Source organism: Lepus europaeus, chromosome 1, assembly GCF_033115175.1.
Source record: "Lepus europaeus isolate LE1 chromosome 1, mLepTim1.pri, whole genome shotgun sequence".
Classification (NCBI taxonomy): Eukaryota; Metazoa; Chordata; class Mammalia; order Lagomorpha; family Leporidae; genus Lepus; species Lepus europaeus.
The window spans coordinates 43,279,291-43,300,874 of NC_084827.1; the positions used below are offsets into that span (position 1 = coordinate 43,279,291).

Sequence of the window (21,584 nt, forward strand, 5' to 3'; positions counted from 1 at the left end):
AATGATTGTCTTTGTAGTAAATGTTACTGATTGTATGTATTTTTAGTCCTTGTGCCAGTAGGTAGGCGGGAGGTTGTGTGATAGCAAATGTGTAATGACTGAATTGAGAGTATACAGGCACTGAAAGATTGATGGAAATGGAATTAAAAGATAAGTTTGTTTGGGTGCAAAACAAATGTGGTGTATACAAAGGGCCTCCTAAATATTCATTTCTTTTTTTTTTTTTTTGTGCTGTTTTAACCATAACCATAGTTCTTTTAGTGAAGAAATATAAACCAATGTTTATCTTTAATTTGATTGCTCCTTTTTTTCCCAAAGCTGACCATGCTAGAATGAAGGGTTGCAAGATAGGAAAAACTGTGTATTTGTCAAATACTAGTATTTCTGGAAAAATTATGTAACTTGAGAGTAGTGTGAGCATATGTAGTTATTAGAGGACATATTACATCCATTTTATTGGAAAAAGCTTTTACTAAAATCTGCTCTTCCTAAAATAGTTGAATTGTTTGTTATTTTAAGTGATTGAAGATGAAATAGGTGAAACTACAGTATAGAAAATTTTGCTAATATTGTCCATTATATTGAATTATATACTTTTAAATGCTCTACCTCATTTCACAAAATATTTGATGCAAGGGATCCACTTTGTATATTCTGATGACTTTGGAATATTTTTGTTTAAGTTGATTTTCTAATAATTTTGGTGTGACTTGAAAATATATACTTTTTTTTACTGTTTTATTTAATGTTGATAAAAAATAATTTGAAATATTCTTATAACCATATTTACTAATATTTTGTGTTTCTATAGTTTTTTGTTCCTTGTGCTTTGACCATACAGAGGACCAGATTTAAGGGGGATGTTGTCTGATCTATAGGTCTCACTATTATAGAGATTAATTCTTGTTCTTTATGATTCTACAACTTCTGTTTTTTAGTTCTGAGGATCAATATTTTCTTGAAACCACCTGACTTTCATCACAAGCATTTATGATTGACTTTTTGCAAAAGACTATATTTTTATTAAAGACTAGTACACTTTTACTGAGTTTATGAAAGACTAGGATAACCCAATAAGGTTCCATTGCCTTCCTGAGTAGATAATTGGATTCACCAGCTAAATGACTGACTATAGAGCTATATCATAGTTCTTCAGTAATAATTAAAGTTATAAATAGCAGAGGTCTGCTCCATCTTTAAGTGTTCAAGAGGTAGAAGCAATAAAGAGAATTCTGAATATGAGAGTGCCCACTGCCTCAAACTAGATCAGCTCTCTGGAAGTATCATCTTTTTTTTTTTTTTAATTTTTTTTTTTTTTTTTGACAGGCAGAGTGGACAGTGAGAGAGACAGAGAGAAAGGTCTTCCTTCTCCGTTGGTTCACCCCCCAATGGCCACTGCGGCTGGCGCACCACGCTGATCCGAAGCCAGGAGCCAGGTGCTTCTCCTGGTCTCCCATGCGGATGCGGGGCCCAAGGACTTGGGCCATCCTCCACTGCACTCCCAGGCCACAGCAGAGAGCTGGAATGGAAGAGGAGCAACCGGGACAGAATCCGGCACCCTAACTGGGACTAGAACCCGGGGTGCCGGCACTGCAGGCAGAGGATTAGCCTATTGAGCCGCGGTGCTGGCCAGAAAGTATCATCTTCTTATACTGTTAACCTTCTTGAAATTCTTCACAGGCTCCTGCAGTGTAAGGCATGCAATAGACTAGCACTCCATGGTTCTACCATAGTTTGCTGTATATTTACTTTTCCAAACTCTTCCATTTGTTCAAAAACTAACAGTCTTTACTGCATACAGGGCACTGTGCCAGGCTCTCCAGGTATGGAGATAAATCAGACAGGCATGATTCCTGTCCTAATAGGCTTGCCGAATTAAGTGCATGACTTAAACACATTGTGTGTAGTTTGACCTTTTACTTTTGTTTTGTGATTCTTTTTCCTCAAAAATCCTTTGAAACTCTTTAGGATATTCAAATTTTACTCATGTTTCAAATCTCAAGCTCAAGTGATAACCTTCTGTATGACTATTTCCCTCCCTATCAAGTCATTTTGATCTCTTTCTTCTGAACAGCTATGGTGCCTAATTCATGCTGTTCACTTAGGATGTTAGGTTATAATTATTCATACATAATGATTTTTTTATTATTTATTTGACAGGTAGAGTTTACAGACAGTGAGAGGGAGATGGAAAGAAAGGTCTTCCTTCCGTTGGTTCACCCCCTAAATGGCCACTATGGCCGGAGCTACACTGATCCGAAGCCAGGAGCCAGGTACTTCCTCCCAGTCTCCCATGGGGTGCAGGGCCCAAGCACTTGGGCCATCCTCCACTGCCTTCCCGGGCCACAGCAGAGAGCTGGACTGGAAGAGGAGCAACCGGGACAGAATCCAGTGCCCCAACCAGGACTAGAACCCAGGGTGCCGGCACCACAGGCGGAGGATTAGCCAAGTGAGACATGACACCGGCTCCCCATACATAATGATTTAAACTTTCTGTGTGTGCATCTCCCCAGTCACCCTTTAAGGTATTGGATGGCCAGTCTGTCTTCTGGCTCCCCAGTTTTTAACGCCCCTTGCATGTGTCTGCTTTGTGTTACAATTATATAATACCTGTGGTTGAGTACTTCATGAGCAATGAGGTTTATTTGCCTCACAGTTCTGTTGATGGGAAGCCCCAAACAGCCTGGTGCCAGTGTCCTGGCCAGGGCTTCCTGGCTGCATCACAGTGTGGCCGAGGTAGAAAGGTAAAGAGCATGTGCAGAAGAGACCAAGCACATGGCTTCCCCTCATTTTATACCAACCCTCATGTATCCTGAGAACCAACTGCTGCAAGAACACACCTACTCCACAAGACCAGAAGTAACCTGCTGAGGAGGGTGGAGCCCCCACAACCTAACCACCTTCCATGAGGCCCCGCGTCTTAAAGGTCCCACCACCTGAACACTGGCGCACTGGGAACGCATTTTCCAGGACACAGCATCCCTTCTGCGTGCAAAATATACTGCCTTTCTCCCAGGCTTCCCGGAAGTGTCATCCTAGTGTGCATCAGCCAAAAATCCAGGCTCCACATCAAAGTCAGGTTCAGCACAGGACAGCCTCCTCAGTATAATCCCTGCCTTCAGTAAAGTTCAAGTGCAGTTCCTCTGAATCTGGAGACTGGTGAACTAAAGAGATATACTATTTTCCCCCTTCCCCCCCTCCCCGACCCACATTCACACAGACACACCATAACCTAACAGCATACATGACAGGCGAGGTATAAGACAATGGCTATAGGCCAGCACCGCGGCTCACTAGGCTAATCCTCTGCCTGCAGTGCTGGCACCCCGGGTTCTAGTCCCGGTCGGGGTGCCAGATTCTGTCCTGGTTGCCCCTCTTCCAGGCCAGCTCTCTGCTATGGCCCGGGAATGCAGTGGAGGATGGCCCAGGTGCTTGGGCCCTGCACTCCATGGGAGACCAGGAGGAAGCACTTAGCTCTTGGCTTCTGATTGGTGCAGTGCGCTGGCCGCAATGCACCGGCCGCAGTGGCCACTTGGGGGATGAACCAACGGAAAAAGGAAGACCTTTCTCTCTGTCTCTCTCTTCCTCTCACTGTCTAACTCTGCCTGTCAAAAAAAAAAAAGACAATGGCTATAGACTTCCCTGTTCAAAAGAAGGAGAAAGGGAGATGCAGAGGAGTTACTGGCCCTTAGGAATTTTGGAATTCATGTGGGCAGATGTTGACAGTTCTTTGATTAGATGTCAATGCCCAAGAATAATTCTTTATGTTTCTATGTATTTCCTTCTGAGCTCTTGTTTCCACCCTCTAAGTCATCTTTGCTTTTTAATGAAATATGACTGCAGCTGAGTAGTTCTAGAATTTTGGGTATTTGATGGTCTCACTTTGTACTGCTACCGTCCCTTTAGTCCCAGTTCATGCTGTGTTTGCTCATACAGTTCTCTCAAAAACTATATCAGGGGACCGGTGCTGTGGTGCAGCAGGTTAAAGCCCTGGCCTGAAGCACCAGCATCCCATATGGGCGCCGGTTCTAGTTCGGCTGTTCCTCTTCCAGTCCAGCTCTCTGCTATGGCCTGGGAAAGCAGTAGAAGATGGCCCAAGTCCTTGGGCCCCTGCACCCACATGGAAGACCTGGAAGAAGCTCCTAGCTCCTGGCTTTGGATCAGCATGACTCCAGCTGTTGAGGTCATCTGGGGAGTGAACCAGCAGATGGAAGACCTCTCTCTCTCTGTGTCTACCTCTCTCTTTCAAATAAATAAAATAAAGCTTTAAAAAAAAAAAAACTATATCAGTGCCCTGTGAATCTCCTTGAGGTTTATTCCAACAGACCAAAGCCAATATCTCAGAATCTCTTCAAACTACAGGCTCCTGCAGAGATGTTGATAATACCCTCAAGCCTTCCAGATGGCCTGTTTGGTTGAGTGGATTTGTAAGATATCATCATGGACCTTTCTAGGGTCTTACCAAAAGTCTTCACTGTCACCCATCAGCTTTTCTTTTAGGTCATGTCTAGCAGTTCCCCAGATTCAAACTGTCTGGAAGCCATCTTAAGAGGCTGAGAATTTACAAAACCATTCAAGCCCAGATCCTTTTTTTTAATCAGGCCTTTCTTTGGTTTTAGTTTATCTTTTTTTATTTTTAAAATTTAATTATTTGAAAGTCAGAGTTGCAGAGTGAGAGAGAGAGAAAACCTATCTAGTGGTTCACTTCTGAAATGGCCATGATCAGGGCTGGGCCAGGCAGAAGCCAGGATCTAGGAGCTTCATCTGGGTCTCCACGTGGGTTCAGGGGCCCAAGCACATGGGCCATATTCCACTGTTTTCCCAGGTACATTCGCAGGGAGCTGAATTGGAAGTGGAGCAGCCGCGACTTGAACTGGTGCCCATATGGGATGCCGGCACTGCAGGTGACAATCTTACTCTCTACGGCACCATACCAGCCCCCCAATTTATCTTTTTCCTCTCACATTTTACTGTAAGAAGCAAGGAAGCAGGGGTGGGGGGAGAGCAGCAGCCAGCACCTGTAATACTTTGACTTTGTTTGAACATGTTGTTAGCCAGATAGTTCAGTTCATTGGATGCATTTCCTACTTTACATTTCCAAAATGATAGCATTGCTAAGTTTCTGCCATAATCTAACATGGTTCCTCCTTCCCTCAGTTTTCAAAAACATTTCCCTCACTTCCTTTGAACCTTCACTCAAAGTCCAGATTCCTACTCAGAGTCTGTTTCGGGCAATTGAGATCTTCTGTAACATGCTCAAATCCTTCCAGCCTCCGTCTACTGCCACATTCCAAAGTGAATCCCACATTGTTAGGCATTTATTATGATAGCACCTCACTTCAAGTATTATCATATATACTGATTACCTGTGCATCCTTAGCATCATAAAACACAGCAAATGAAAACAGACCTTTATTGTCTTATATTTTGCATGGACCAAGGGGTCCTCTGCCTAAACATCCCTCACAAGGCTATAATCAAGTTGCCAGCCAGTGCTATGGGCTCACCTGAACACTGACCCCAGGAAGAATGTGCCTAGCTCTCTTTTCTGGTTGTTGGCAAGATTCCGTTCTGATCCTGCTGGCTGGCGGTCTCTTCCACAGGCAGTTGACGGCATGGTAGCTGGCTTCCAGAAGAGCAGAACAGGACTCGCAAGATAGGAAGCAGAATTTCTTAGGCCGGTACCGTGGCTTAACAGGCTAATCCTCCGCCTTGCGGCGCGGGCACACTGGGTTCTAGTCCCGGTCGGGGCACCGATCCTGTCCCGGTTGCCCCTCTTCCAGGCCAGCTCTCTGCTGTGGCCAGGGAGTGCAGTGGAGGATGGCCCAAGTGCTTGGGCCCTGCACCCCATGGGAGACCAGGAAAAGCACCTGGCTCCTGCCATCGGAACAGCGCGGTGCGCCGGCCGCAGCGCACCTACCGCGGTGGCCATTGGAGGGTGAACCAACGGCAAAAGGAAGACCTTTCTCTCTGTCTCCCTCTACTGTCCACTCTGCCTGTCAAAAAAAAAAAGAAAAAAAAAAAAAAGAATTTCTTGGTGAGCTCATCTTAGAGGTGATATCCCATCAGTTTCCTCTGGGTGTCTTTGTTAAAAGCAAATCGCTAAGTCCAGCCTGCAAAGGAGGTGAGGAGATTGCACAAGGGCATGAATGTTGGCAGACAGGGGTGGCTGGAAGCTCACTTTGAAGCTATCTGATCTTTGGCCACTATTTGCATGTGCTGGCACACACTTACTGGATGTCACAATTGGCTGAGAGTGTACAGGACCCACCAGAGAAATAATAGTTACTTAACACTTTTAACAACATCTTCACAGCCTGGTAACCCACTCAGACTTGAAAGTAAATGTTATGAGCCTCTGCACACAAACCAAGTTTTTATCCCTACACAAATGTACCCTTGTTCGTGTACTCACATGAAGCATGATGGAATGTTAGACTTTTAGAGCGGTTTTTTGTTTTCTGTTTTTGGTAATCAGGCACATCTGTCTGTCAGGAAGTGAATCAAGTGCCTTTTCCCAGACATTGATACCTTCAGTATTCACAAAACACATGAAAAGAGATAAATGAGTTTACTTACCCTGGATTAATCCTGAGACTAATGTCTTCCTTTACTTTCTTGTATAGTTCTGGAATTATGTTTGAAGGTGTAATATTATTGCTTACATTTTTGGTGGAGTAAATAGAAGTTCCCGGCTCTAGGATTACTTATACGTACAAACACGCGTATGAAGAAAAACCCTACTAATTTTGGCTTTAGGGGAAGATGGCTGGCAACAATGGTTGAACTATTTCATATTTTTCCTGGAAAATACATTTTTATTGAAAGATGGAAACCTTTGAAGATTTTGCTTTGTTAGTCATACTTCTACATATTCATTATTCTTACCCCAAACTACTATAATGCTTGGCCCAGAAACTACTTTAATCTAACAAACAGACTTGGCAGCTAGCCTCTTAAAAAAGTCATTTTTTCCATACAATCTTTTAGTGTTACTTGGTTCAAAACTTGGCTTTGTGTGGTCTGGTAAATATATTAATGCTTAGGTTGAAATGTGTAGTGAATACATTTGAATATTTTTTTTTCATTTATGGGCTTTAGAAGTATCAATTTTTTTTCTTCTCTGTTTCCTAGGAAGTACAGTGGTTTGTTTTGTAGTTAGTTATGAAAGCTTAAGGTTTGGAAGTGGAGAAGATCTCTAAAGCTAACTCTGTGACTGGATTTGTGATACTGAGAAACATTGCCAGCAACAATAGAAGTGTTACTAAATAACTTGGTGGATGTCCAACCCTGTTTTAGGATTTTATTTCATATTGTTCCTTTCTTGATTATCCCTAATACATAAAATTCTCTTTCCTTTTTCTTTTATAGGTGATATAACATTACAAAGCAAGATGGGTAACATCACTGTAGGTATGTACTAAACTGCTAGCTGGTAAATTTTGCTCATTTTTTAAAAATTGCTGTTTGTGATTCTTTATTCATCTATTTAAAGTCTACAGTTTAGCTAATGAACCTGAAAAGATCTTGATATCGAAGTCAAATACAGGTAGATCCAATTTCTGAATATGTCCACTCAAAAATAAAAATGACCTAAGCATGGTATTAAGACACACTTTTAAATTTCTTGAATTTTTCAAATATCCATATTAACTCTTTGAAAGGAAAGAAAGGTATAAATTATGTCACTGACTTTCACTAGTCAGTCCAGCCTGGGGCTGTGGATAGGCTAGCTGGTAGTGTCCATGGGTTGGACTGGGCTTGTTATTTGGTTCTGTCCTTTGGTAGGGCTGAAGTTGGATGGAACCACTGCCTACATTTTGCACTTGGGTAAGCCCACTGTGATTTTTCATGTTAAACCAACCTTACATCCCTGGGGGAAAAAACCCATGTGGCGATGTTGTATTATCATTTTATAAATTGTTGGATTTGGGTTACTATTTTTTTTAAAAGATTTTATTTATTTATTTGAGAGGTAGAGTTACAGACAGTGAGAGGGAGAGACTCACGTTGGTTCACTCCCCAATGGCCACAGTGGTCAGAGCTGTGCCGATCTGAAGCCAGGAGCCAGGAGCCTCCTCTTGGTCTCCCACATGAGTGCAGGGACCTAAGCACTTGGGCCATCTTCCACTGCTTTCCCAGGCTACAGCAGAGAGCTGGATCGGAAGAGGAACAGCCGGGACTCAAACCGGTGCCCATATGGGATGCCGGCACTGCAGGCGGAGGATTAACCTACTGTACCAGGGCGCCGGCCCCTGGGTTACTATTATTTTATCAATGACTTTACATCCCTGCTCATGATGAATATTGATCTGTAGTTTGCTTTTCATTCAGTCCTTCTAGGTTTTGCCATCAAAGTTATGCTGTTTTATAAAATGAGTTGAGAAAGTTTCCCTACTTTTCTCCCAATTTGTGTAAGATTGGTGTAATTTCTTCCTGAAATATTTGAAGGAATTCGCCAGAGAAATTTCTATGTGGGAATGTTTTGAACAGTGAATTAAATTATGTTAATAGTATAAATCTATTCATATTTTCTATTTTATTTGGTATCATATTTTGGTTATTGATATTTCCAGGGAGTTTGTTTACTTTATTTATTTTAAAAAATTTGTTTGCACAATGTTTTTCATAGTAGTGCTTTATGCTTTTTATATCTATAGGAGCTATAGCAATATCTCTTTTTTCATTACTAATTTTGGTACTTGTAGTCTGTTTTGTCTTGATTAGTGAGATATACTTGATCAGTTTTGTGACCTTTCTGAAGAATTGGCTGTATGCTTTGTTAAGATTTGGGTTGTTTGATTTCCGATTCTTGGGTTTCGATGCTTATCTTATCATGTCCTTACTTTTATGTAGTTTGAGTGAGTTTGTTGTTTTTCTACTTTAAGGTAAAACTTTAGATAATTGACTTTAGACTTCCTTTGTTAACATTAGCATTTATGAAGAGCCCATGAGAATATTTTAGGCATGGAAAGCCAAGACCAAGACACTCTGGCAAAAAAAAAAAAAAAAAAAAACCTAAATGAAAGATCTCTGCAAGTGAGATCCCAGTGGAAAGAACGGGCCATCAAAGAAGGAGGTGCCCTTCTCTGAAGGGAGGAGAGAACTTCCACTTTGACTATGGCCTTGTCGAAATAAGATCAAAGTTGGCAAGCCCAGGGGGCTTCCATGGCCTTGGTGACTCATGATTAGAGCCTGGGGAGATTGCTGACGCCTTAAACAGGAGTGTCAATTTGTTAAGTCAACAATAGGAGTCACTGTGCACTTACTCCCCATGTAGGATCTCTGTCCTTAATGCGTAGTTCAATGTGAATTAATGATATGACTAGTGCTCAAACAGTATTTGGCACTTTGTGATCTGTGTGAGGGCAAACTGATGAAATTTTTACTTAATATATACTAAATTGATCTTCTGTATATAAAGATAATTGAAAATGAATCTTGATGTGAATGGAATGGGAGAGGGAGCAGGAGATAGGAGGGTTGTGGGTGGGTGGGAAGTTATGAGGGGGAAAAAGCCATTGTAATCCATAAATTGTACTTTGGAAATTTATATCTACTAAATAAAAGTTTTTAAAAAATTAGCATTTAAATTATAAGTTATTTAATGATAAGCATTTAAATTATAAGTCATTTAAATTATATTATAAGGAAAACATCTCTCAAATTAATGAAAATAAATATTTCAAGCATATTTTGATCTATTATATTTTCATTATCCTGCATTTAATAAGCTTTTAATATTGCTTGTGATTTATTCTTTGATCCATGAAGGTCTACTGCTTAGTTTTCATGTATTTAGGATTTCTCTACATCTCTAATTTTTGCTGACTGTTATGTAATTGCATTCTTGTCAGAGAACATACTGTGTGATTTCAGTATTTCTTATTGTGACTTATTTTATCATCTTGCTTATGAATGCACAAGTGCACTTGGAATAAGAGTTCTATTCTGACTTGTTTTTTAATCTTCTTATTCTGTCAGTTACTTAGAAACTAATTCTGTCAGCATTACATTTAACTTTTCAGTCGGTTATTTAGGTATATACATTTTGTTGTGATGATATAGCCTTCTTCACTTTTTTTTTTTTTTTTTTGGACAGGCAGAGTGGATAGTGAGAGAGAGAGACAGAGAGAAAGGTCTTCCTTTTGCCATTGGTTCACCCTTTAATGGCCGCTGCGGCCGGCGCATCTTGCTGATCCGAAGCCAGGAGCCAGGTGCTTCTCCTGGTCTCCCATGCGGGTGCAGGGCCCAAGCACTTGGGCCATCCTCCACTGCACTCCCGGGCCACAGCAGAGAGCTGGCCTGGAAGAGGGGCAACCGGGATAGAATCCGGCGCCCCAACTGGGACTGGAACCCGGTGTGCCGGCGCCACAAGGCAGAGGATTAGCCTGTTAAGCCACGGCGCCAACTCTACTTCGTTTGATAATAATGAAGGCACTCTCTCTCTGTCTTTCTCTGTCTCTCTATCTCTTTCTTAAGATTTATTTATTTATTTGAAAGGCAAAGTTACAGAGAGAGGGAGAGACAGAAAGAGATCATCCATCTGCTGGTTCTCTTTCCAAATAGCTGCTACACCCAGGGTTGGGGTAGGCCAAAGCCAGGAGCCAGGAACTCCATCCAGGTCTCCGATGTGGATGGCAGAGGCCCAAGCACTTGGGCTATCTTCTGCGGCTTCTTTAGATGCATTAACAGGGAGCTGGATTGGAAGTGGAGCAGCTGGGGCTCAAACTAGCGCTACCAGGGGATGCCAGTGTCACAGAGAGTGGCTTACCCTGCTGCACACAATGCCGGCCCCCTACTCTCACATTCTGGCATTTAACTTAGTAATAATAAATTCATTCTTGTTTTCTTATACTTAATATTAACATGGTATATCTTTTTTTCCATGTATTTAAATCTATTTTAGATCTAAAAATCTTCTATTATAAAAAACATATGGTTGATACTTTCAAAAATTCACTTTGAAAATTCTTTTCATTGGAATATGTAATCCATTAGAACATAATATCATTAATGATATGATTAGGTTTGGGTCCACCATTTGACTGTTTGATTTTGTCTCATTTCTTTTTGCTATTATTATTTCTCTCTTCTTCCTTTCTTTGCCTTTTTTTGCATTAAGTGGACATATTTTGGAATTCCATTTTAATTTCTCTTTAGGCCTTTTAGCTATACTATTTGTATTAATTTTTAGTGAATGTTCTAGTGATTCAGATGGGCCCATTTACCCCTTTTATAGTATAGGCTATCTTATATCTATTTATAATATAAATCCAGTAATATATTGATATGACTTTTGCTTTAGACTGTCATATATAAAGAAATTGAGAGGAGAAAATAATATCTTTGTTTACCTAGTTGTTTACTATTTGTAGTGCTTTATTTCCTTCTTGAAGACAGGAATTTATAAATAGTATCATTTCCTTAGCATTTCTTATAGTTCAGGTTTGCTGGTGACAATTTGTCTTAGTTTTCTTTCTTGAAAATAGTCTTTATTTTACCTCCTTTCTTGAAAGATGTTGCCAGTAGGTATATAATTCTGGGTTAACTTTTCTTTTCTTGTATGAATAAAATATAAGCCAGGTAAAAGGTAAATGATAAACTAGAAAGATATTTGTTATACACACACAAATACACACACACTCTCACATATGCTTATGTGAGGGGTCTTCACAAAGTTCATGGGGAATGCATATTATGAAAAAGACTATGCATCAATGTCCCTGTTTTGATACCAAAATAAACACTTTAATTCCATTTTGTCACAGACTTCTTGATGTGCCCTCATATATTCACGTTTGTGTGCTGTGTGTATATGGGTGTATGTGAGACAGAGATGAGAAGAGCACGGTCCCATGATAAACACTGCTGAGCTCTTGCAGGAGAAGCACTTGCCCTGTTGTCCCACTTCATTACTAACCTAAATACATGAGCAGTTGTGACTTAAAATATTGATAATACCCAGTGGTGGTGAGATTATGGTGAAACCAGGAGTCTTATAAGTTGTTAGTTCAAGCTTGAATTTGTTAAACCAATTTGTAGGGCTGTTTGGAGATGTATATCCAAATTGGAAAAGAGTACATTTCCTTTGTTCTTGTATTTCCTTTTTTTTTTAAATCTTCTCCTAATCAGATAATCTGGTAAGGATATAGAGAGAAATTCACAAAGATATTAGTTTCTTTGTTTATCCTAGCAAAAGATGGTGTACCTTTTATTGTTCCCAGTAAGTTAAATATGTATTAGTATATCTTATGGAGTGAAATGTTATTCAGTCTTCAGTAACATAATAATAGCATAGCCCTAGAGTCAGCAAAATAAAAACATATTTATGATAGTCTGTTGAATGAATAAAGCAGAACATAAAATGTTATACTATTATTTCTAATTATTGTATGTCCAGAGTGTAGTATTAAACCAGAAAAGGAAGGGAAGACAAGAGAGTGGGAGGGGAACACAGCAAAAAACTGCCCCATGCATACAGAAGTCAAAGTTGGCTTGAGATTTGATATGAGTTTGATATGAGTTTCCTCTTTCAATTTCACTGATTTGTGAAATTCCATTCTAATTTTTACTGATAACCAGAGAAGTAGATGCTATATGATTTTTCCAACTTTAATAAATCTGTTGGAGACAACTCAATTACAAACAGAAAAGGCCGGCACTGTGGCATAGCCGGTAAAGCTGCCACCTACAGTGCCAGAATCCCCTTTGGGCGCCGGTTTGAGTCCCGGCTGCTCCACTTCTGATCCAGCTCTTTGCTATGGCCTGGGAAAGCAGTGGAAGATGGCCCAGGTCCTTGGGCCCCTGCACCCACGAGGGAGACCTAAAAGAGGCTCCTGACTCCTGGCTTTGGATCAGTGCAGCTCCAGCCATGTTGGCTAACTGGGGAGTGAACCAGCAGATGGAAGACTCTCTCTGCCTCTGCCGCTCCATAACTCTGCCTTTCAAATAAATAAATAAATCCTTAAAGAATAAAAAAAGTAACTTTGCATCTTAAAAAAATTACCAGCAGAAAATAGTGAGCACCAAGTCAATGAAAAGTTACAACTGCCTTGAGGTAGCACCCTTTTTTTTTTTTTTTTTTCATTTTGTCAGAATCTTACAGCTCTTTCTGCATTACTGAAGCCTTGGAAAAGAGCTGGTGCCAGTAATTTAGGGAAATGTGTTTGTCTTAAATTGAATCAATTTTTTCACATTTTTGAGGGAAATAAGTCATTTTCTCAAAAAAAAAAAAATACGTTTTGCTCTTGAGCAGGAGTTAGCAGACTTTGTAAAAAGGCCAGATAGTGGCTCTTTTTGTCATATGACCATACAGTCTGTCCAGACCATCTAACTCTCTATTGTAACACAGAAGCAACCATTGACAATAAAGAAACAAATAGGTGTGTCTGTATTTCAGTAAAACTTTATGAACAAAAAACAGGAAGTAGGTTACAGTTTATCGACTCTAGTTTAGAGCCTTAAAAACTGTTGTTTATTAATGCTGAGGAAATTCTGGGTTAGGTACCTTAATTCTAAAAATGTGAACTGTATAATGTTTATTTTATATGGCATTTCTTGATTGGTTGGTTTGTGTTTGGAGGGTGAACCAACGGCAAAAAGGAAGACCTTTCTCTCTGTCTCTCTCTACTGTCACTCTGCCTGTCAAAAATTAAAAAACAAAACAAAACAAAAAAAAACTACAGATTTGCTGGAGAAAGTTGAAGGCAACTCTACAAATCATGACTTAAGGTCTGCAGTTAGTAGCAAAATAGTTACAAAGTAACAAAAAGAGATTCATAGGCACCCACGGGGGAAATTGTTAATCGTAGCAAAGACTTCAAAATATTGGAGTGGGCCCAGAGCAGAAGTTGTAAAATATTATGAAACTGGAATGTAAGATTTGATATGATTTAGCTATCCTTCTATTTGATCTCAAGAGTTCTCTCAGTGATTCCTTTATCAAGAAGTAAGTGTAGTTAGGCTGCTGTTTTCCTAGTTAATGTAATTGATAAGCTTATCTCGTCAGCCGTTTGGATGTTGTATGTACATTCTAGCCTACTTCTGAGCTCCTTTCAGAAGCTGAAATGCTATTGAAAGTTGGATTATGTCTGTCAAAATTAGGGCCAGAAGTGTTTCAGATTTCAGATATTTTTATTTTGAAATATTTGCAACAATATAATTAGATATCTTGGGAAATGAGATTCAAGTCTAAACAAGAAATTCATTTATAGCTTCTATACACCTTACACACATTGCCTAATGATAATGTTATGCAGTATTTTTAGTGTGTGGCATTTGAACTGAGACCCATCACATGACGTCAGGTGTGGACTTCTCCACTGAGACATCTTGTTGGTGCTTCAAGTTTCAGATTTGGGAACATTAAATTTTAGGTTTTGCGGTTAGGGCTTCTCAGCTTGTAATACCTCTCTTCTGGAACAGCTCTATCCCGTCTTCCAATTAAAATGAGTCAAGAGGGGTAAGCAGAACCTGAGAGTAGGTTCTGGTGGGGAAGGAGTGCCGATAGAGTTGCTAACCTAACTTTACTCTCTCTGCCCTCTTGTGCCTCTTGTGTAAGCCACTGTCAGAAGTTGTACCCTGTTAATTATATCTAAAGGAAAGCTATTTTTTCTTTGCCTTTTGTGTCTCTCATGAGCCCAGTCTTCTATTTGCTACCTTGCTGATGCAAAATACCTAGACAGGGCATACATTAAAACTTTTCTTGAAGCCCTCTGACCTCAGAATCAGCCCTTAAGGCATTCTGGTCAGGCTGAAAAGCCCATAAGAGCATTTCAGGCGTGGAAAGCCAAGACAGTGTGACAAAAAGTGTCTCACGTGAAGGGCCTCTGTGGGTGAGACCCCAGTGGAAAGAAGTGGCCATCAAAGAAGGATGTACTTTTCTCTGAGGGGAAGAGAGGACTTCCACTTTGCTTATGGCCTTGTCTAAATACTGCCGGAGTGTGTGGACTCAAAAGGCTTCCATAGCCTAGGCAGCTCATGTCAAGCCTCAGGTGATCACTGACATCAGACGTTAAGAGTGTTAACTGTTAAATTAAAAACAGGAGTCACTGTGCACTAACTTCCCATGCAGGACCTCTGTCCTCATGAGAGTAAAATCTCAAAGATTTACTTCATGTTAGTGTATTAAGTGGAGAATATTCTTATGTCTCATAAGTTTTAGATAAGTCTAAGTGCCTAACTCCATTATTTGTTTCCTTAGGTGCTTCTTCAATTAATGATAAAACTTATTCTCAAAGAAAAAATGTATATTATCACAAAAATTAAAAGAAAAATAAGAAAAGAAGTAGGAGGAAGGGTAGAATTGAGGGAGGGAGGATGGGGTGCGAAGTGTCATGTTCTTAAAACTGTATGTATGAGTTACTTGAAATTTGTTCCATTTATATAAATTTGAAACATTTAAATAAAAAACAACTTGAAGTGACAACATTCTGCCATTTCAAACCCTTGAGTCCTATATAAAAAATGTTCCAGTGGTGGGCGATGGGCACAGCAATTAAACACCAAGTGAGACCCTTGCATGTTGTGTCGTGGTACGTGGGTTCGAGTCCCAGTTCCTCCTCCTGCAGTCCAGCTTCCTGATACTATGCATCCTGGCAGGCCGGCGATGGCTCAAGTACTTCGGTCCCTGCCACGCATATGGGAGAGCTAGAGTGAGGAAAAGGCTCCTGGCTTTGGGCAGCTCAGCCCTGGCTGCTGTGGGCATTTAGGAAATGAACCAGCAGATGGAAGATCTCTCTTGGTCTCTCACTCTCTTTCTCTGCCTTTCAAATCAGTAAAAATAAATAAAAACTTTAAGTTGTTTCTTGTTGCTGCAATGAATGTAGATTTGAAAGTGTGAATCATGTTGCAGAAATGAAGACGTCATCTTTTGTATTGTTCTTTAGTATCTATGTTTTGAAGCTTGAAGTAACTTTATAAGCCATAAGAACTTCCTGAAGGTGCTCGACTACCTTTGAGAAAGTTCTCCATTTTTCTGAATTAAAAGTGCAAAGTTGAGAATTTTAGCTTTTCAAGTTCAGTTGTTTTTCTCTTAGCATAGCGTACGTTACACATATCTCTTTTCCTGGTTGCATGTAGTGTTAAGCTGATGGTTGACATCAGTTTTTCCCTTTTGCATGTGTAATTTTCCAAATCTCAGTGGTGTCTGCCAGATCAGCAAGATCTTTGCCCAGACTGCAATGATAGAAAACTCTCTGTGGGAGTCTGCTTAATTCCTACCACTGTCTGGACTCGTGATTTCTGCTCGCTTCTTAATCATTCTCCACTATATATTTCCCTGAGGGCTTCCTACAATATCTATTAAATTTCCAAAAAATGAAATCTTGTGAGTGAGCTTTAGTTTTACTATTGATAATTTTCATTCCAATAACTTATATTACATAAAAGAACATTTGGGTTTGTTTTGTTGCATGGTTTGTAAATATCACCTTTGCTTTCTCTTTCCAACGCATACATTAAGTTTTATTTTTTGTGATTCGACAGCCTCCAAGGAATGAGCTGCTATCATTATCAGAACTCATGACTGATGACATGAGGATCTAATTACTTGGTGGCTTAAGATGTAGTTATTTAGCTGTTATTTCCCATGGCTGGTGGGGGAAGAAGTGAAAGTAATGTTTATGATCCACATAAAAAGTGTGTGTGTGGCCGGCGCCGTGGCTCAACAGGCTAATCCTCCACCTAGCGGTGCCGGCACACTGGGTTCTAGTCCCGGTCGGGGCGCTGGATTCTGTCCCGGTTGCCCCTCTTCCAGGCCAGCTCTCTGCTGTGGCCCAGGAGTGCAGTGGAGGATGGCCCAAGTGCTTGGGCCCTGCTCCCCATTGGAGACCAGGAGAAGCACCTGGCTCCTGCCTTCGGATCAGCGCGGTGTGCCGGCTGCAGCGTGCCAGCCACGGTGGCCATTGGAGGGTGAACCAACAGCAAAGGAAGACCTTTCTCTCTCTCTCTCTCTCTCTCTCTCTCTCTCACTGTCCACTCTGCCTGTCAAAAAAAAAAAAAAAAAAGTGTGTGTGTGTGTGTGTGTGTGTTTCCCTGGAGAGAAAGCAAGAAATCAAACCAATGCTTCAAATATTTTACTTTGTTCTATATGTACACATATTGTGTACTCCATTTTTTAACCAAATTTTTATTCAGCTACTTTTAGGATATAGTAAGTGGTTTTAAAACGAGTTTCTGTTGGTTCCTAAGCAGTAAAGTATGAAGAAAGGTCTCCAAAAAGTTTGGAAAAGTGCCCACTATGAAAAACTATGCATGGATTTCAAAATGTTTTACACCAAATTAAATCTATCTTAATTCCATTTACATAAACTTTTGGAAATACCCTGTAGTCATCTTTGTCCATTCTTCTATGTCACTTTTCTCTTCAGTCTTAAGTTATCAACATCAGTGTTTATTTGACAAACTAATTGGGTCTGAGGAATGACATTTTTCAGTATAGATTGGAGACAGATATATTATAAGTGATCTTTGAGCCATATTTTAAACAGTTTATTCCAAAGTTATTGCCTTTGTTTAGAGTTGTTAAAAATTTCTTTTAAATAAAAATGTTGGCTCCTTTGTAGAAAACCAAATGTTTTGTCTCTATCATTTTGTAAAAAGTATAACATAAAAAATTTTAGCATAACTTTCACTACACTCCCTACTTGATTTCCACGTTGAAGTCATAAAAGCTCTGATAAAATATGCTTTTAAGAAGCCTCTGTTAAAAAAGTATTTTTTGACCTTCTTAAAGCAGTCAGAATATTAAATTCAAGGTTCCATTGCCATGGGAGAAGGGGAAGAAGGAGAAACCACTTGTCATTCTTCCTTGTCTCTGATTCTATCAGTTTTCCCTTGAACTTGAAATACTGGCTGACTTAAAGCTGAGGTCCTGTGGCCCAGCAGGTTGAACTTCTACTTGTGATGATGTGCTGGTTCAAGTTCTGGCTGCTCTTCTTCCAACCCAGCTCCCCATTAATGTGCCTGGGAAGTCAGTGGAAGACAACTCAAGGTCCAGGCTCCTGGCTTCTGAGTGGCTCAGCGCTGGCCTTTGCAACCATTTGAGGAGTGAACCAGAAGACAGAAGATCTCTGCCTCTCTGCCTTTTGAATAAGTAAATTTTTTGGTTTTTTTTTTAAAGATTTATTTTTTCACACGTACTTTATTTTTAGTGGCCGTATTCCATCTAATTTTATTTTTTCCTGTTTCAAAAATTTTTAATTAGCTTTTAACAGATTCAGTATGCTTTGTTGACAAAATTATAAGACTACAATGATCCTTACTTCCCCTTTCCCTCTCTCCATCCACACTTCCTCTCTCCTCTGTCCCTTTCCCTCCCTCTTTTTTTTTAGTTTTTGAGATAACATTTTAAGTTTACATTACAATAAAAAGACTGAATGTTTCACCAAATACATTTAACAAGTAAGACGCAAAAAGTCCCTAGTTTAGTGGGAATACAGACAACAGCTATAAACAATAATTGAATGAAAAAATGACCATTTCACGCATATATAGTAAATTTCAAAGTAATCATAGATCATCAAAACTAGTAGTAGTATAACATTCTTAACCATTGGTTTGACAAACATATAAAACAAAGTTTTACAAAAATTTGAAACAAAGTGTGACAGAGAGAAAGGTTTTCCTTCCACTGGTTCACTCTCCAGAGAGCCACAATGATCGGATCAGGGCCAGGCTAAAGCCAGCAGCCAGGAGCTTTCTTCCAGATCTCCCACTTGGCTGGCAGAGGTCCAACCTATTGGGCCATCCTTTGCTACCTTCTCAGGCCATTAGTAGGGAAATGGATGGTAAGTGAAGCAGTTGAGACAGGAACCAGTGCACATAGGGGATGCTGGTGTTGCAGGCAGCAGCTTAACCTGCCACACCATAATGCCAACCCTTAAATAAGTAAATTTTAAAAAGCTGTGGTCATTAATGACAGAGAACTTTGAGTATAAAATCAAGACTGCCTTAAATATGATTCTCTCACCCTGACTTGAAGATACTGGTTTAATTCCAAAACCTTGAAAAGAAAGATTAAATATAAGCAAGGTTCATTCACTCTTCAATGTCTTCTGCAAGCCCTCCCCACCCCCAACCCCTGCCAAGTTTCTGTCCCTCTACCAAAACCATTATGTTACCTTTTACTGTTAGGAATACTTTTCTAGTACTAGTAAATTTGCTAAAAGGAGAAATTATCAGAGAGGTTTGGATTTTTGTTATCTTTGCTACTGCTGAAGTGTGACTATATATGAGGGAGGACTGTTTTGATAAGCAGAAGGCAACTTCAAAATGTTTAAAATTTAAAGCTGTTTATTTTGCTACAAAATAATTTTTAAATCCATGCATAGCTTTTTTATTACATGCATTTTTTTTTTTTTTTGACAGGCAGAGTGGATAGTGAGAGAGAGAGACAGAGAGAAAGGTCTTCCTTTTTGCCGTTGGTTCACCCTCCATTGGCCGCTGCAGCCGGCGCATCGTGCTGATCCGAAGCCAGGAGCCAGGTGCTTCTCCTGGTCTCCCATGCGGGTGCAGCGCCCAAGGACTTGGGCCATCCTCCACTGCCTTCCCGGGCCATAGCAGAGAGCTGGCCTGGAAGAGGGGCAACCGGGATAGAATCCAGCACCCCAACTGGGACTAGAATCCGGTGTGCCGGCGCCGCAAGGCAGAGGATTAGCCTGTTAAGCCACGGCGCCGGCCTTATTACATGCATTTTCCATGAACTATTAAAAGCTCTTTCATGTTCAAAGTTTACCAAATTCCTTAATATGATTCCTCAGTAGCAAAGCCAATGCTTATATCTTATAGGCCTTCCTACACATTGGGTTTTAAAGGAAATGTCTGGAGGTGAGTTATTGGGCTGCTGTAGATTTAGAGATTCTTCTGTTGACTGTGAGTAGATTTCTAATGCTATTTACATTTAATGCAAATAATGGCAATTTTTATTTTTGAGGAAAATACGAAACCTTCTTTGATCCTGAGTTCCTTTTACCAATGTTAAAGTAGAGCCTTTTATTTCAAGTTTATGGTTCCACTTACTGAAGTAAGAATGATTGCACTTGTGTTTTTCTCTTCCTCCCAGATTCATCCTCTGGATGTCTAAAAGCTTCAACTCATCAGGGTGCCATAGATGTTTATGTGAGCCAACTGGGGAAAGTGGAATTGAAATCCCATGAAGGTTAGCCAACTGGAATGTTTTATTTTGACATATGGTGTAAGGAAGTTTTTATGTAACACTCAAGAAACAGATGGTCAGAGTGTCTATACTGACATAGCGACTTTTAAGAAAATTTCTTCTGATAGAACATGACTTAAGGACTGGTCCGCTAGCTCTGTAGACCAATGGTCTTTACAACTTTTGGGACACTTGGCTCTGAGGACTGTCTTTCCCTCTGTTGTACATACAAAAATGTAATATTTTGACTGTCTTTTATTCTGGAATTTTTTAATGTTATTGCGTGGGTTTTTCATTTTAGTCTTATGTGTCAAATAGAATATTCTCCAAAGGTAAAATGCTCCCATACGTTCCTTTGGCAGTCTTTCTACCAGCTTGTAAGAGTAGTTTCTCAGATTATCACGTGTAGAGTAAAATCTGATCTTGAATGAAAGGTATTACCAGGAAATCACCTCTAAGGTGATTATTGCTAAATTAGTCTCTTGAAAGATCAAGACTTATGACATGTCTTTCTATGTAATTTAATTTCTAATTCAAATACCTTTTTCTAAGAGTCCAGGTCTTTGATTAAAAACACTATACTTTGTATTCAATTGAAAGGTAAATATGAGTTTGTGGGTGTGCCTATGTGCACACGCATGTACATGTGCATGGTACCAGGTGGCTTGGGTACAGGTGCCTGGCCATAGAGTCTGAGGTAGCTTGGGGGAAGTGCAGAAAGCTAAGAACTGTAGCTATATATTAAAAAATATTTTTAAAACCACGTCTAGAAGCCCTTGCATACGCAGCTTTATGTATCACAGGGAAAGTTTTTCCTTACAGTGACTGGTTGTTCCTGCTCTTCGTCATTACTTTGCCATGTTGATTTAGCAGTGTTTCATCTGAGTAGGCTGCTTTCTCAGGGCGCCAGAGCAGAGCAACAGAATACAGAGGCCTAAAGGGGGAACTGGTGCAGACACACTGGTGTGGTTTCTCGAGATCACTTGGTAACAGAACAGGATAACCTAACATCACTAAATTCCTAGGAGATTCCATAGTACTATTCAGAGTGAACTGTAAATGCCATATAGGTCACATAATTGCCCCTCTTATTATGAAGACCAAAGGAGAAAACACACAAACCATCAATGTGACTAATAACAGAGTGGAAACAAAGTTTTGAATAAACAGCTCCTACATGGAAGTTGTTGGCTGTTTTATGTGGTGAGCGAAAAAAAAAAAAAAAAAAAAAGTAAAACAAAACAAAAAACTTTAAAATGTTTGAAGATTGTTGATCTTCAGATACTTATTTTCAGTATTATTTAGAATATTATTCCAGCAACTATTGAAATAGTAAATGATGCAAAATTTGATGAAGATTCCAATTTTTTTTCTGCTACTGAGACCATTAAGCAGAAGCTTAAAGATAACTAGAAACAAAGATTTC

General features: G+C 39.9%; 1 protein-coding gene across 1 annotated transcript in view; it reads left to right on the forward strand.

The window, feature by feature from the left end:
- FAM185A (family with sequence similarity 185 member A) overlaps positions 1–21,584 on the forward strand; it is a 69,859-nt gene that overhangs the window by 28,233 nt on the left and 20,042 nt on the right. Inside the window, exons 6-7 of the mRNA XM_062195510.1 lie at positions 7,372–7,413; positions 20,066–20,161. Of these exons, the coding sequence (XP_062051494.1) occupies positions 7,372–7,413; positions 20,066–20,161 (138 nt within the window). The remainder of the gene's footprint in view (positions 1–7,371; positions 7,414–20,065; positions 20,162–21,584) is intronic.